The sequence below is a fragment of the Macrobrachium rosenbergii genome, chromosome 12 (genome assembly GCF_040412425.1).
Source record: "Macrobrachium rosenbergii isolate ZJJX-2024 chromosome 12, ASM4041242v1, whole genome shotgun sequence".
Taxonomy (NCBI): Eukaryota; Metazoa; Arthropoda; class Malacostraca; order Decapoda; family Palaemonidae; genus Macrobrachium; species Macrobrachium rosenbergii.
The window spans coordinates 33,448,727-33,461,796 of NC_089752.1; the positions used below are offsets into that span (position 1 = coordinate 33,448,727).

Here is a 13,070-nt window from a genome sequence, read left to right on the forward strand (position 1 = left end):
GCCCCCCGCAAATAGCTAAAACCCGCGAATACTTAAAACTCTTCTAAAAACACTTAGAACTGCCTATATTGATAGTTCAAACAGACACAAAACAAACTAAGAATGCTTATACAGGCATTATCCTACTTACGATGGGGTTAGGTTCCAAAAAAACCATCGTTTGTTGGAAAAAACGTAAGAAATACCAAAACGTATCTCGAACATAGCCTAGCCTACACTAGGGTATTCAGTACCGTGTATACATATATGGTAGCCTAGCCTACACTATAAAGTATACTCTATACATACACGGTATAGTAATTATTAATATCAGCTAATCCTGGAGGTTCGTGCAAAGTGACTTATGATAATTCAGTGCAAAGAGAAACTGAATAACAAGAATTAGCTTAGCCTATACTATGGTACATTGTATACATATATGGTAGCGTAGCCTACATTATACTGTACTGTACTCTATGTTCAAATATTGTATTATACAAACGTCAACATAACGAATATGTCTTTTACAATGTTATGCCTTAATTCACTGTATCCAATAATATTGTATATATTCTTATTTTGCTTTTGTATTATAAATTGTGGTCATAGCTTCGCGATCAATGTTTTGGTTTGGAAATTGTTTATGTGGTGTTTATTTTGCCATATTTCATTCAGTTCAGAGCACTTTTCTTGCTTCTAGTTAGAGTAAATGAATCTCTAGATACTTTATTCATATGGGGCAAAGTTATTTTTCATTATACGAAGTGTTTTTAAGTTGAAATATAACTAAAATACTTCTCGTTGTGAAATTAATTTATCTATTTTTTCGTTAATAGATGACGATGGCTATTTGGGGGCGTTTGTTTTGTGTAAAAAATTCAAGATCCCGTTCACTATTTTCACTTGATTTCATTATAATACGAGCTTTTGCGTATTTATTGTCTATCGGCGTAAAAATAACAGTAATGTGTTCTGTCATGCCCAGTAGTTTTGATTAAAATACTTCCTCTCCAATTTTAATTATGATCGAGTTTCATCCATGTTGCCGATGCACGATAATTTACAGTACGTGTAGTCATTAGCAGCTGGAACATTGTTTTCTCAGCTTCAGCTACAACTTGCAGCTTAAATTTAGCAGTATACCTGTACTTCCTTGATGATCTTTTATCCATACCGAATAAGGGTATAATGTACAAATATATCAGTCCTATTCTACCTAACGTCATTTGTGCTATAAGCTACAGTAATTGTTTATTACTGTACGATGGTTGAAATACCAGGTAAACAGCTGTTGTTATCCGATTCGGTTATAAGCAAAACAATAATTTCTCGGACGGTTGTTTATGTCAATACGCATTTACGCAGGAGCATAACATTACTAACAATACTTTTATCATTCTCTTTTACTTTTTTAACTAGAAGATGGGATAAAGAGATGAAGGAGTTGTCTATTGTAATTTGGTCTCTCTCACTGCTTGAGTATGCTGCTGCCTGTGCCTGCGCAAAATTTAAAAATATTTTATAAATAATATTGTCTATCAGTATTAATTGCTTACCCCATTGCAAAATCGAATTATCATAAAGTGAATTATCGTAACTCGAGCATTACCTGAGTATTTTAATAGTTTCATCACAAAAAGTGCATTTAGTCATAAAAATAAGATGAAAATACAGTAATTAGTGAATATTTCTCAGTGAAAAATACAGTGAATGGGTGAATTTTCCACGAATATGGGTAGATACGTTCCACAGAGAAATCCATGAATATGTGAGTCTGCGAATCGTGAGGTCGCGAATACGGGGGTTTACTGTAGACATATCCCATGGGAATGGGCCCAAGCTGACATGGGAGAGAAGACTCTCATGAACACCTGGGGAGCAGTCGAGAGCCTGAAGCAGTGTGCCCTGAATTGGAAGGCTGTCTCCCCGAGGATAAAGCAGAGGTACTTGCGAGAGGACGGATGAATGGGTACAGTATTTGGAAATATGCATCCTTCAAGTCAATGATAAGCATGAAGTCGTTCTCCATGATGGAAGCAAGCATGGATCATGCCGTTTCCATTGTGAACCGAGTCTGGCAAACGAACCAGTTCAAGGGACAGAGGTCTATGACCTGTCTCCAACCCCCTGTGGCTTTCTCTACGAGAAAGACATGGCTGTAAAAGCCCAGGGACCGATCCAACAAGACTTCCACAGCACCCTTGCTTAGCATGGCTTGCACTTCTTGCTGTAGTGCGGAGTCCTTTGGTGTGCGGAGATGGACCAGAGTGTTGGTGAGGGGTGGCCAAGACTCGAAGGGTAGTAGATATCCCTCCTGAAGGACATCCACTATCCAGGTCTCGGCTCCATATCGCTGCCATGTTGCCTAATGGCATGACAGGCACCCCCCCACCTTCAGCGGCAGTCGGGGGGAACGCCGCCCCTAGTGTTTCCCCCTCTTCTTCTTCCCCTTGCCCCCTTTACTGGATTGGAAAGCAGGCTGAAAGGGGCGGGAAGACCCACCCTTTCCAGAGGACGAAGAAGGCTAGGTGTTCCCACCAGATCCCTTCGAAGACTGGGACTTCTTAGGGGCTGAGGAAGTGCTAGCCTGACCCGAGGGCCTGGCCACAGTGGAAAGCGAAGACCCAGAGGTCTTGGCCACTGCCTGGTGAACAAGGCGGTCGCTGTCATCAGCCCGACGCTTGTCCACCGCAGCATCCACCAACTCTCTAGGGAAGAGAGAGGCAGACCCCAGCAATGGTCTGTTCCGCAGGGTCACTGCCAACTCGGGCCCCACAGACCTGGCAAAGCGAGAAAGAACGGCATCTCTCAGCTTCAGGACCAGCTTGGCCCATAGGTTTGCCGTCTGGTGGGCGAGGTAGGAGATGGCTCTACCTCCAGACTGGCATAGTCTCCCGAAAGCGGAGTCTTCCCCAGGTACAATAGCGCCCAAGGAAGCAGCCACTTTGGATACTGTGAATGACCACAGATCCAACTAGGAGACTGCCTGGAAAGCTGCCATGGCGGTGGCTTCCAAGGTTGTGGCCCCTTGCTGAGAGAGGGAAATGCTCTCTGCAGCAAGTTACTGCTACGAGAGACCCGGGCCCAGACGAACCAGGTCTGGGTCAACCTGCTTAGGCGGCAATAACCTCTCCGATGGCGTATAGAAACGCTTCTGACGAGGCAGGGGAGGGGGAAGCAGCTTGTCCAAGCAGTTCGATCTTAGTGAATTGTCCTGCCCAGACACAAAAACATTCACTTAATCGAGGACCCTGTCGGCAAGTGTGGACCACAGCAGCCCTATCGAAGCCTTGGGTTCCTTCTTGGGTCTCCAGAAGGATTCGAGGCGCAAAGGACAATCCACAGAAGAGGCCGAAGTCCCTTCCCCGAGGTTGTTGTGCTGACGAATTAGCGCAATTACCTCAGCAAAAGTCCTCTGTATCTCGGGGGTGTCCACGACATGGGGAAGGGAACCCTCGAGTCCTTCCAGGGTGTGGTCCTCATGATCTACTCTCCCTGCAGGAGGGAGAACCTCGGCAAACCCCTGTGATCCTTCCTGCACCACGCGGGCATACGACCTGGCTGAAGCGAGGACCGAGCAAGGCACATACACCCCCAAGGTAGAACTCTGGGGAGGCACAGATTTCTTCCTGTCTGACTCGTGCTTCCTGGGAGGAGCCCAGGAGATCGAGGGGACAGGCGAGGAGGATTGGGCGCTCCCACTGGTCTTGCTGGCAGAACCAACAAGAGCAGCGGGCCGGGAGCAGTCACCAACACGCAGTGGTGACGCAAACTGGGTCTAGGATAACACTTTCACCTTGGCGAAGTGTTCTCCCGAGGAAAGCGGAGCGGCTCACGTGAGTCAAGCCACGCACTCAGCTCCCCCGAGCCAGGTTGGCCATGCGAATGTGGCTGGGGACTGGGAGGGGTCGAGCGCACGGCTGGTTGGCGAGGACTTGCGCTGTCCTCTGGACGCACCCCAGTCTTCTTTGATGCCAAGACCTCTCAGGAAGACTGAGCAGGGGACCTCTTCTCTACTTCACCAGGTGTCCGGACCCGAGGGACCGGCGCACCTTCCTGGGAACCTGGCTTGGCACTCAAAGAAGTGCCAGCAGGAAGAGTCAGAGCATCTGCATGCCCGGACTCTTTCTCCCATCGTGTGACTGAGTCGGTACGGAGAGAGGTTTCTCCAGTACCAGACCAGGGTACTCTGGTCACCTTACAGACCCAGGTACTCGGTGCGGCTCGCAAACGAGCGTCTGACACAGTCCCGCTGGCCTTAGAAGCAGGCTTCTTCAGCACGCGGGGGGTGTGCAAACTGCGGTCTGCACGCCCTCGGCTCCCAATACAACTGACCCTGGGGGTCAACGTATCAGTTCCCTGGTCCGTGGACCAGGAAGAGCCAATGAGAGATCCCACTGCCTTCCCTGTGGAAGGAGGCAGTCCCTTAGAAGTCTCAGAGTGAGAATTCTTGGGGGGGGGGGCAGGCTTCTTCTTCTTCCGCTGGCGAGCCTCGGAAGAAGAAGAGGTAGAAGACGACGAAGACGAAGACGACAACAACAACGACACCTTCCTAGATCTCTTCTTCAACTTCTACTCATCTTCCTCAGGATGGCGGTCAAGTCCCCCATCCTCGAGGAAGCAGCAGAAGACACAGGTGCAGCCAGGGGGGCCCGGGAAGCGGGCACAACCCGAACAGCAGAGACAGTGCTCGGGCCAGCAGCTACTGGGGCAGGTGGAGCAGCGTGGGAGCCAGGAAAGCCAGTAGATGATGCGTAGGTCAAAGGCATGGGTGGTGCATGAGAAGCCACACTGGGCTGAGGGTCAGGGTAGCCAGGAGCCGGAGTCGAGTGTGGGTCGGTAATGGGAGCAGGCATGGATATGTATGGCACCAAAGAAGTCACCATCTGTGAGGGGCCAGGCAGGGATAACGGGGCCAGGAAACCAGGAGGCAGCAGCACGGAGTGGAGCGTGGCAGGAGTGGCCAACACCTAGGTGCCCAGGTGCGAGGCCACCGTCACAGGCAGCTTCCCGAACGGTGACGTGGTGACGGTTGTGGTGGTGGATGTGGTGGCTGTGTGGGTTGTTACCGGAGCGCCTAACAGATGGGATACCAGACCCTCCAGTGACGGAACACCAGGCAGACCCAGGTGCAGCCAAGCAGAGGTGAGGTGGGGTACCTGGCTACCAAGGGACGCTTCCACCACCAAGCCTGAGGAAAGATTCGGGTCAAAAACAGAAGCCTCTACTCGCTCCGGGGAAAAGATTCGCCCCCGGAGCGAGGAGAGGCCCCAGAGAGGATGTCCTGAACGTCCGCTCCCCCGCAGCCTTCCACACCTGATGAAACGAATGAGGAAGGGGAGGGGGAGTCCTCACCCGAGGAGAGGCAGCAAGAAGGGGAAACTTGCTGAGAGGGAGAAACGATCCCGATGGGTCAGCCACCATGGGAGTCGTCGGGCGTTACGCTCGGACAACACCTTGGCAGGTTTCCTACGGTATTGTCTCCTCCCCTCAAACTTCGCCCACTGCTTGGCAGACCAGGAACAACACTCTGCACAAGGGGAAAAGCATGAACACACACGTCCTCTGCAGGTGGGGCAGAGGGCGTGTGGGTCCATATCCACACTAGAGCAAAAGGTGTTACATTTCTTTCCTCCCACCCCAGGACACACACACTGGGGGAAGGAGGTCTTACGAGATTTATCCACATTCATGATAAAAAACAAACAAGAAAGATCCCGCCGGGAAAAACAGTTCAAAGGCAGTCAGGGCAGAGAGAGAGAAACACACATCTGCAGCGCACAACGGCCAAAAGCAAATTGGAATATTTACACCTGGGCAAGCAGTACCCCCACCTCCCAACATAGTTAACTGCCTAACCACCTTGTTCGAAAGTTCAACGGCCGTTTCCAGCTGCGCTGAAAGTAATTCCTAATGAAAAGGACATAAGACTATACAGTACGTCATTTTCTTATTGCAAATAGGTTTCTACCTTTATCTGTTAGAAATAGAGTAGCTTTTAATTAATGTAGCAGCTTCAACTCCATGACATATACTGCATATGCATACGTACAGTGGAATGTACGTGAATTAGCACGTGCATATACACATACACGCATATATGCGTAGATAGCCATTGTAATTGAAATACCACTTAAACCACAGAGAGTAAAAGCAAAACTTGTGGGCATGTAGCCGATGGCACACAGACCAATCATAGGGCTATCTCAGCCTTACACACAACTATCGAACTGCTCTCAATAAATTATATAGAAAATATATTTATGAAAGGGCTAATATATTAAATGTAAGGCTGCTAGCATTTCTGTGAAAATGAAGGTTATGGTAGGGAGGCATAATAAGATACATAACGAAATAAGAAAAAAATAAATGATAGCTGAAAAAGGCATAATAAGATACATAACGAAATAAGAAAAAAATAAATGATAGCTGAAAAAGACATGTATGAGATGGCCCAAGCCAGTCTGCGATAGCCCATGATTCATTTGATTTGGGGGTCATTCTTGTAGATTACCCTGTTGGACAAAGGACACATAATTGTCAGTAGTTTTTTTTTTTTCTCTCTCTCTTTGTTGCTAAGAGAATATTCTAGCACAGAATATATTCATAAGATCTTGATTACTTTTAATTAAAACAAATTACTAAATTTCAATTAAAAATAGTAGGCAGATAATTCTTTACACTAGTATTTTATGAATAGGTCTATATTTATTCTGCAATGTTGGGTCACCATATAAAAAGTGTTCGAAGACACTACATGAACCATAACAGCAAAGGCAAAAACAAGAATAACCACAAGTATCACAATAAAATGGCTGAATATCAGGTAGACCTATAATCCAAACATCATAAACTGCATAAACCAACAAAAAGACATTGAGCATTATAAGTCTATGTAATTTTTTATGATCCTATTATTTCTAAAGGAGATAATGTCCTTAAGAAAATTCTAAGCAAATCATATCCAGTATGACTTACAGCCTATCATACCGTCATACCGTAACTTTAAGCTAAACATAGGCATATTCTGGTTTAGTACAGTGCAGTCACTGTTTGTCATCCCACCAAATGTGTACACGACTTCAATGAAATCAATTTATGATTGTTAAAATGCAATAAATTTTCCTGAAATCAATATGAAATACTAGTCTGCACAGCTCTAAGGAGTCTCTGCGTTTAAATTCAGAATGGCGAACATGCCTGACAATATCAGATGGTAATTATCATTGTCCTGTGATTCAAATGCACCAATTCAAACGCAGACATTCCCTGTGTCACCTACGTGATCAGGTCAACCTTATTTACGAAAAACAACATTGCAGCATCGCGGAATACTCCAGACTTGATTCATATTTTCCTATTGTTTTACCATTTTTAGGGAGATGTGTACAGTAAACCCCCTGTATTTGCGTTCTCAAGATTTGTGGACTCATGTATTCGCGGATTTCTCTGTGGAACGTATATATGTACCCATTATTCGTGGAAAATTCGCCCATTCGCGGTATTTTTCACTGAGAAATATTCACCAATTACTGTATTTTCATATCATTGTTACGACCAAATGCGTTATTGTGATAAAACTATTAAAATACTTGGGGATAAGCATTTTTAGAGGGTTTTTCTTGTGTTCAAACTATCAAAGTAAGCAATTCTAAGTGTTTTTAGAGGGGTTTTAAGTATTCGCAGATTTTAGCTGTTCACGGGGGGGGGGGGTGCAGTACACATCTGCCGCAAATACGGGGGCTTACTGTATTATGATTTTATTTCAGGGGATAATATTACATTTCCTTTTGATAATCAGCAGAATTTAATTTAGCTCGGTAAGACAACTATTGTTAAACTAATCAAGATGAGAAGAACCACAGATTAACCAACTTTCCGAAACCATCGCCAACCAGTCAGCTTCAAGGAATGGTCGGGATGTAAGCAATGGGCAGGGCTTAGCTGCAAAGAGGGGTGGATTTTGCTATAGTAAAGGATCAATTTTATTTGCCTTTGACATAAATATGTATTTTACAATATAAGGACATGTAATTATGTAGGAACACACTGTTTTCAAGTGACAAGACAAAGTTTTGGTACATTTCTTTTAATCTTACCTGACTGGGTCACTTAGTGCCCCAAAAGGTAGATTTCCAAGGTCTGAGAAGCCAACTTCTGTGAGTGTGGCATCAAAGTCAGGAGGCTGTTGGGTCCACAGTGTATGAGGCCATTCAGAGAGAACATAGGTAAATCTCACAGAAACAAGAACAGGAGGGGAGGTTACTGTATATTGTAACTTGCTGCGAAACACATCTAAGAGCCCTGAAATAAATGATGATATTACTCAGATAACAAGATTTTGGTTAATTAAATACTATACTTTGAATAGGCGATTATAAATTTTGGACCTATAAAATTAAACAATAACCAGCATAGTTTGTGAGCATAAATTACTTAAGTTAAAATCAACACAAAATGTTATGGTAAGGTGATCAAAGAAAAAAGGACTGAAAAAATGTACATACACAAAATTTTTTCCAACAAATCCAGTCTTACTCTCAGTGATTAGCAACACAAAGTCAACACCACAAGAATTGTTCACTGTAAATAATTTTCTTTTAATCTTTATTCAAGCAAATACAGTACTTTTATTTTGCTGAACGTTTGCAGAGGTATTTATCAACTGTTATAAATCACTTTAACAAGATCACTGGTGCACACATACAGACTCATAAGGCTTGCCAGAAAGGATGGTTACTGATAAATAAGAAGAGTCTAAAGCAAACAGATCGAAGGAACACTGCAAAGAACTCTTATTACAGCTTAAAGTATGATCCACAAGACACACTAAGTGGTACCTCCTACAGAGCCCAAGGTATTTAAACCAAAATCAGGCAGATGAATTGTCTACAAGCATCACAAAACACTTGAACAATTACAAGACAAAATATTCCCCATATAAAAAACTTGGTAAGATACTGTCCCTTTACCTGCAAGGTTAATAAACTGACGTGGGGGATTTTTTGTATAAACCATATTGTAGTCTGTACGCACTCCAGCTCCCACACCTACGCCCAAGTACATCTTTTCATGAAGACTACGTACTTGGACAAACAATGGCACCTGACTGGGAGTATTCATTATAATACAATATGCATTAGTTTTCTTGAAAATATTCAATCCGTCTGTATTTCACAGCAAATTTACCCTTTTATATAATAAACTTAAATTGATTTTCATCATCATCTATAAGGTAAACAGTATATACTAACTTAATAGGAAAAAAAGTACAGTGATTAGAAAAGAAACACATATGAGACTATGGTTAAAATATTGCAAAAAAGATCTTTCTTTACCAATTAGTATTATTTGCAGCAATAGTAAGTGATGACAAGAGCAGCATTGCTTTTGAGGGAGATACTATTGGTTGACTAGCATTCTCTGGACAAATAGTCACAAACTCCCTCAGGCCATACCAACGAACGAGGCAATGCGCACGAGCAGGAAAGTCATTTTCTCGGTTCATGAGGTCATCTAGAGCTTGTGGAAGAACTTCAGTCTCTTCTTCACTTTCATAATCTAAAAAAAAAATATTCTACAGAATCTGTCAATGCTTTACAGTACTTGATACTTTGATGAGTTGTTACAAGAAAACAAAACTTAAATACTGTGTCAATCTCAAAGGACTGCCTTACTTTTTCTTATGAGCAAACAGATACAAACACAAGTGAAAATTTAATGTTATGAGATTCATTAACATAATGTTCTCTTTACTAAACCTTGAAACTGCCAATACCTATACTCCTTAGTAAACAACCAAACTGGTGAACACACTATTTACTCTTCATTCAGCATGTCATTCATCTACTCAGCTACATGTATGATGTCTACTTTATACAGTTAACATTCAAATATTCCATGTAAAAGGCTCATAACCTATACAAAAAGGATGCTCTGGGTATTCTAACCTAAGAAATCTTGTTATTCATGTTTACAGCCTTTTGTCCTTGAAAGATATGTAAATAACAGACAATATTATGCTATATATATAGACCAAAGGTAACATACATAATTTATCAGCTCAGGAAAAATGTAAATATTGTAATGACCCACAAACTTGCAAAAAATGCAGAACCTGTAAAGAAGATCCACTAGTTCAGGTAAAATTAGGAAATGCATTAATCTAAATAAAAACTTGCAGAAGCAAGGGGTTCTTCCCTGTGAACCAGCTGTATCATGTTACCTATAATTAATTAACCATATAATTACCATTTCTAAGTTACTTAACCCTCTAACGCCGAGCCTCTATTTACAAAAGTGTCTGTCGTATGCCGGCGGCGTTCAGGAGTTAGTGCCGAAGCGGAAAAAAAGATTTTTTCAAAAAATCACAGCACGCTTAGTTTTTAAGATTAAGAGTTCATTTTTGGCTCCTTTTTTTGTCATTGCCTGAAGTTTAGTATGCAACCATCAGAAATGAAAAAAAATATCATTATCATATATAAATATTGAAATATATGACAGCGCAAAAAAAAATTTCATATATAATTGTATACAAATAGCGCTGTGAGCAAAACGGTTAAAGCTAACAAGTTTTTTTTTTTTTTGTATTGTACACTAAATTGCAATGATTTTGGTATATAACAAATAGTAAAACGATCAAAGCAACACAGAGAAAATATTATCACAAAATGATGCATGAATTCGTAATGCGCGGACGTAAAAAAGTTTTTTAAAAAAATTCACCATAAATCAAAATATTGTGCTAGAGACTTCCCGTTTGTTGCAAAATGAAGGTAATTGATTGAATATTACTAGACTGTAAGTGTTTTAGCTTACAATTGCAGTTTTCGACCATTTCGGTCGAGTTAAAGTTGACCGAAAGTAGAATTTCTTCTATTTATCGTGATTTATATGAAAATATTTCAAAACTGATAAAAGCTACAACCATGAGTTATTTTTTGTTGTATTCTACATGAAATTGCACACATTTTCATATAAAAACTTTATGTAACGACTAATATAAAACAGTGCAAACATTACGACAAAGTGACGAAAGAATTTCTGAGATGTTCGGCAGAGTTACCGCGCGAACGTAAGGAAAACGTTTTTTTCAAAAATTCACCATAAATCGAAATATTGTGCTAGAGACCTCCAGTTTGTTGCAAAATGAAGGTACATGATTGAATATTACTAAGTTGTAAGAGTTTTAGCTTACAATTGCATTTTTCGATCATTTCGGTCGAGTTAAAGTTGACCGAAGGTTGAAATTTTGGCACTTATCATGATTTATATGAAAATTTTTCAAAACTGATAAAAGATACAACCATGAGTTATTTTCATTTGTATTCTACATGAAATTGTGAACATTTTCATATATAAAACTTTATGTAACGACTAATATAAAACGGTGCAAACATTACGACAAAGTGACGAAAGAATTTCCGAGATGTTCGGCAGAGTTACCGCGCACGGACGTAAGGAAAAAATTTTTTTTTTCAAAAATTCACCATAAATCGAAATATTGTGCTAGAGACTTCCAGTATGTTGCAAAATGAATGTACATGATTGACTATTACTAGAATGTAAGAGTTTTAGCTTACAATTGCGTTTTTCGACCATTTCGGTCGAGTTAAAGTTGACCGAAGGTTGAAATTTTGGCACTTACGTTGATTTATATGGAAATATTTCAAAACTGATAAAAGCTACAACCATGATTTATTTTCTGTTGTATTCTACATGAAATTGCGCACATTTCCATATATAAAACTTTATGTAACGACTAATATAAACCAGTGCAAACATTACGACAAGGTGACGAAAGAATTTCTGAGACGTTCGGCAGAGTTACCGTGCGCGGATGTAAGGGAAAAATTTTTTTTTTTTTTAAATTCACCATAAATCGAAATATTGTGCTAGAGACTTCCAATTTGTTGCAAAATGAAGGTACATGACTGAATATTATTAGAATGTAAGAGTTTTAGCTTACAATTGCGTTTTTCGACCATTTTGGTCGAGTTAAATTTGACCGAAGGTTGAAATTTCGGCACTTATCGTGATTTATATGGAAATATTTCAAAACTGATAGAAGCTACAACCATGAGTTATTTTCTGTTGTATTCTGCATGAAATTGCGCACATTTCCACATATAAAACTTTATGTAACAACTAATATAAACCGGTGCAAACATTACGACAAAATGACCAAAGAATTTCTGAAATTTTTCGGCCGAAAGTTACAGCATGAGACGTAAGGAAATTTTTTTTTAAAAATTCACCATAAATCGAAATATTGTGCTAGAGACTTCCAATTTGTTGCAAAATTAAGGTAAATGATTGAATATTACTAGAATGTAGGAGTTTTAGCTTACAATTGCGTTTCTCGACCATTTCGGTCGAGTCAAAGTTGACCGAAGGTTGAAATTTTTTGTAGTCGACGTACGGTACGTCTACTCGGCACCCAAAAGACAATTTTAGTCGACGTATGATACGTCCAGTCGGCGTTTAAGGGTTAAATCTAACTGCTGAATGCTGCATTACAAAATTATATTACGTACCTGCACTGGGCTCAGATTCCTCTGGTGGAGATTCCACGGTTTCAGTGATCATGTAATGATGAGTCATTTTAAAAGGGAAGTCTGCAAACAAAATAATAATAATAATAATAATAATAATAACAATACTAATATTAAACAAATAATAATAATCACTTTAAAAGGGAAATCTAACAAACAAAATACAGTAATAACAATAATACAGTACATAATGGTAATAATAATAATAATAATAAACAATTATTAATTAATTCTGATGTTTCTGGAGGAGCTATCAGCAAGAAACACAAATATTTTGTGAATCAACATTAAAAATGATATTGTTAAAATTATCAAAGTGACAACTGTCCACAATAAGAAATAACAATAAGATATGTTTTTTCCAATATCTCTGCAAAGTTATCAACAAAATTTATTCCACTGTTAGGTAGTATGTACGTACTAAAATCAATCATTCAACTTTACTTCCAATATCACAGTTTTTTAAAGTAAATTGTATTTTTCCTAACTATACAAACCTGAGGTCCTTTACACTAGGAATTACTGTCAGCGAAGCTG

At 40.7% G+C, this 13,070-nt stretch overlaps 1 protein-coding gene across 1 annotated transcript in view; it reads right to left on the reverse strand.

The window, feature by feature from the left end:
• Rab3GAP1 (RAB3 GTPase activating protein subunit 1) overlaps positions 1-13,070 on the reverse strand; it is a 123,271-nt gene that overhangs the window by 80,636 nt on the left and 29,565 nt on the right. Inside the window, exons 3-6 of the mRNA XM_067112147.1 lie at positions 12,516-12,596; positions 9,318-9,540; positions 8,952-9,088; positions 8,079-8,283 (exon numbers count right to left, since the gene is read on the reverse strand). Coding sequence (XP_066968248.1) covers positions 8,079-8,283; positions 8,952-9,088; positions 9,318-9,540; positions 12,516-12,596 — 646 coding nt within the window. The remainder of the gene's footprint in view (positions 1-8,078; positions 8,284-8,951; positions 9,089-9,317; positions 9,541-12,515; positions 12,597-13,070) is intronic.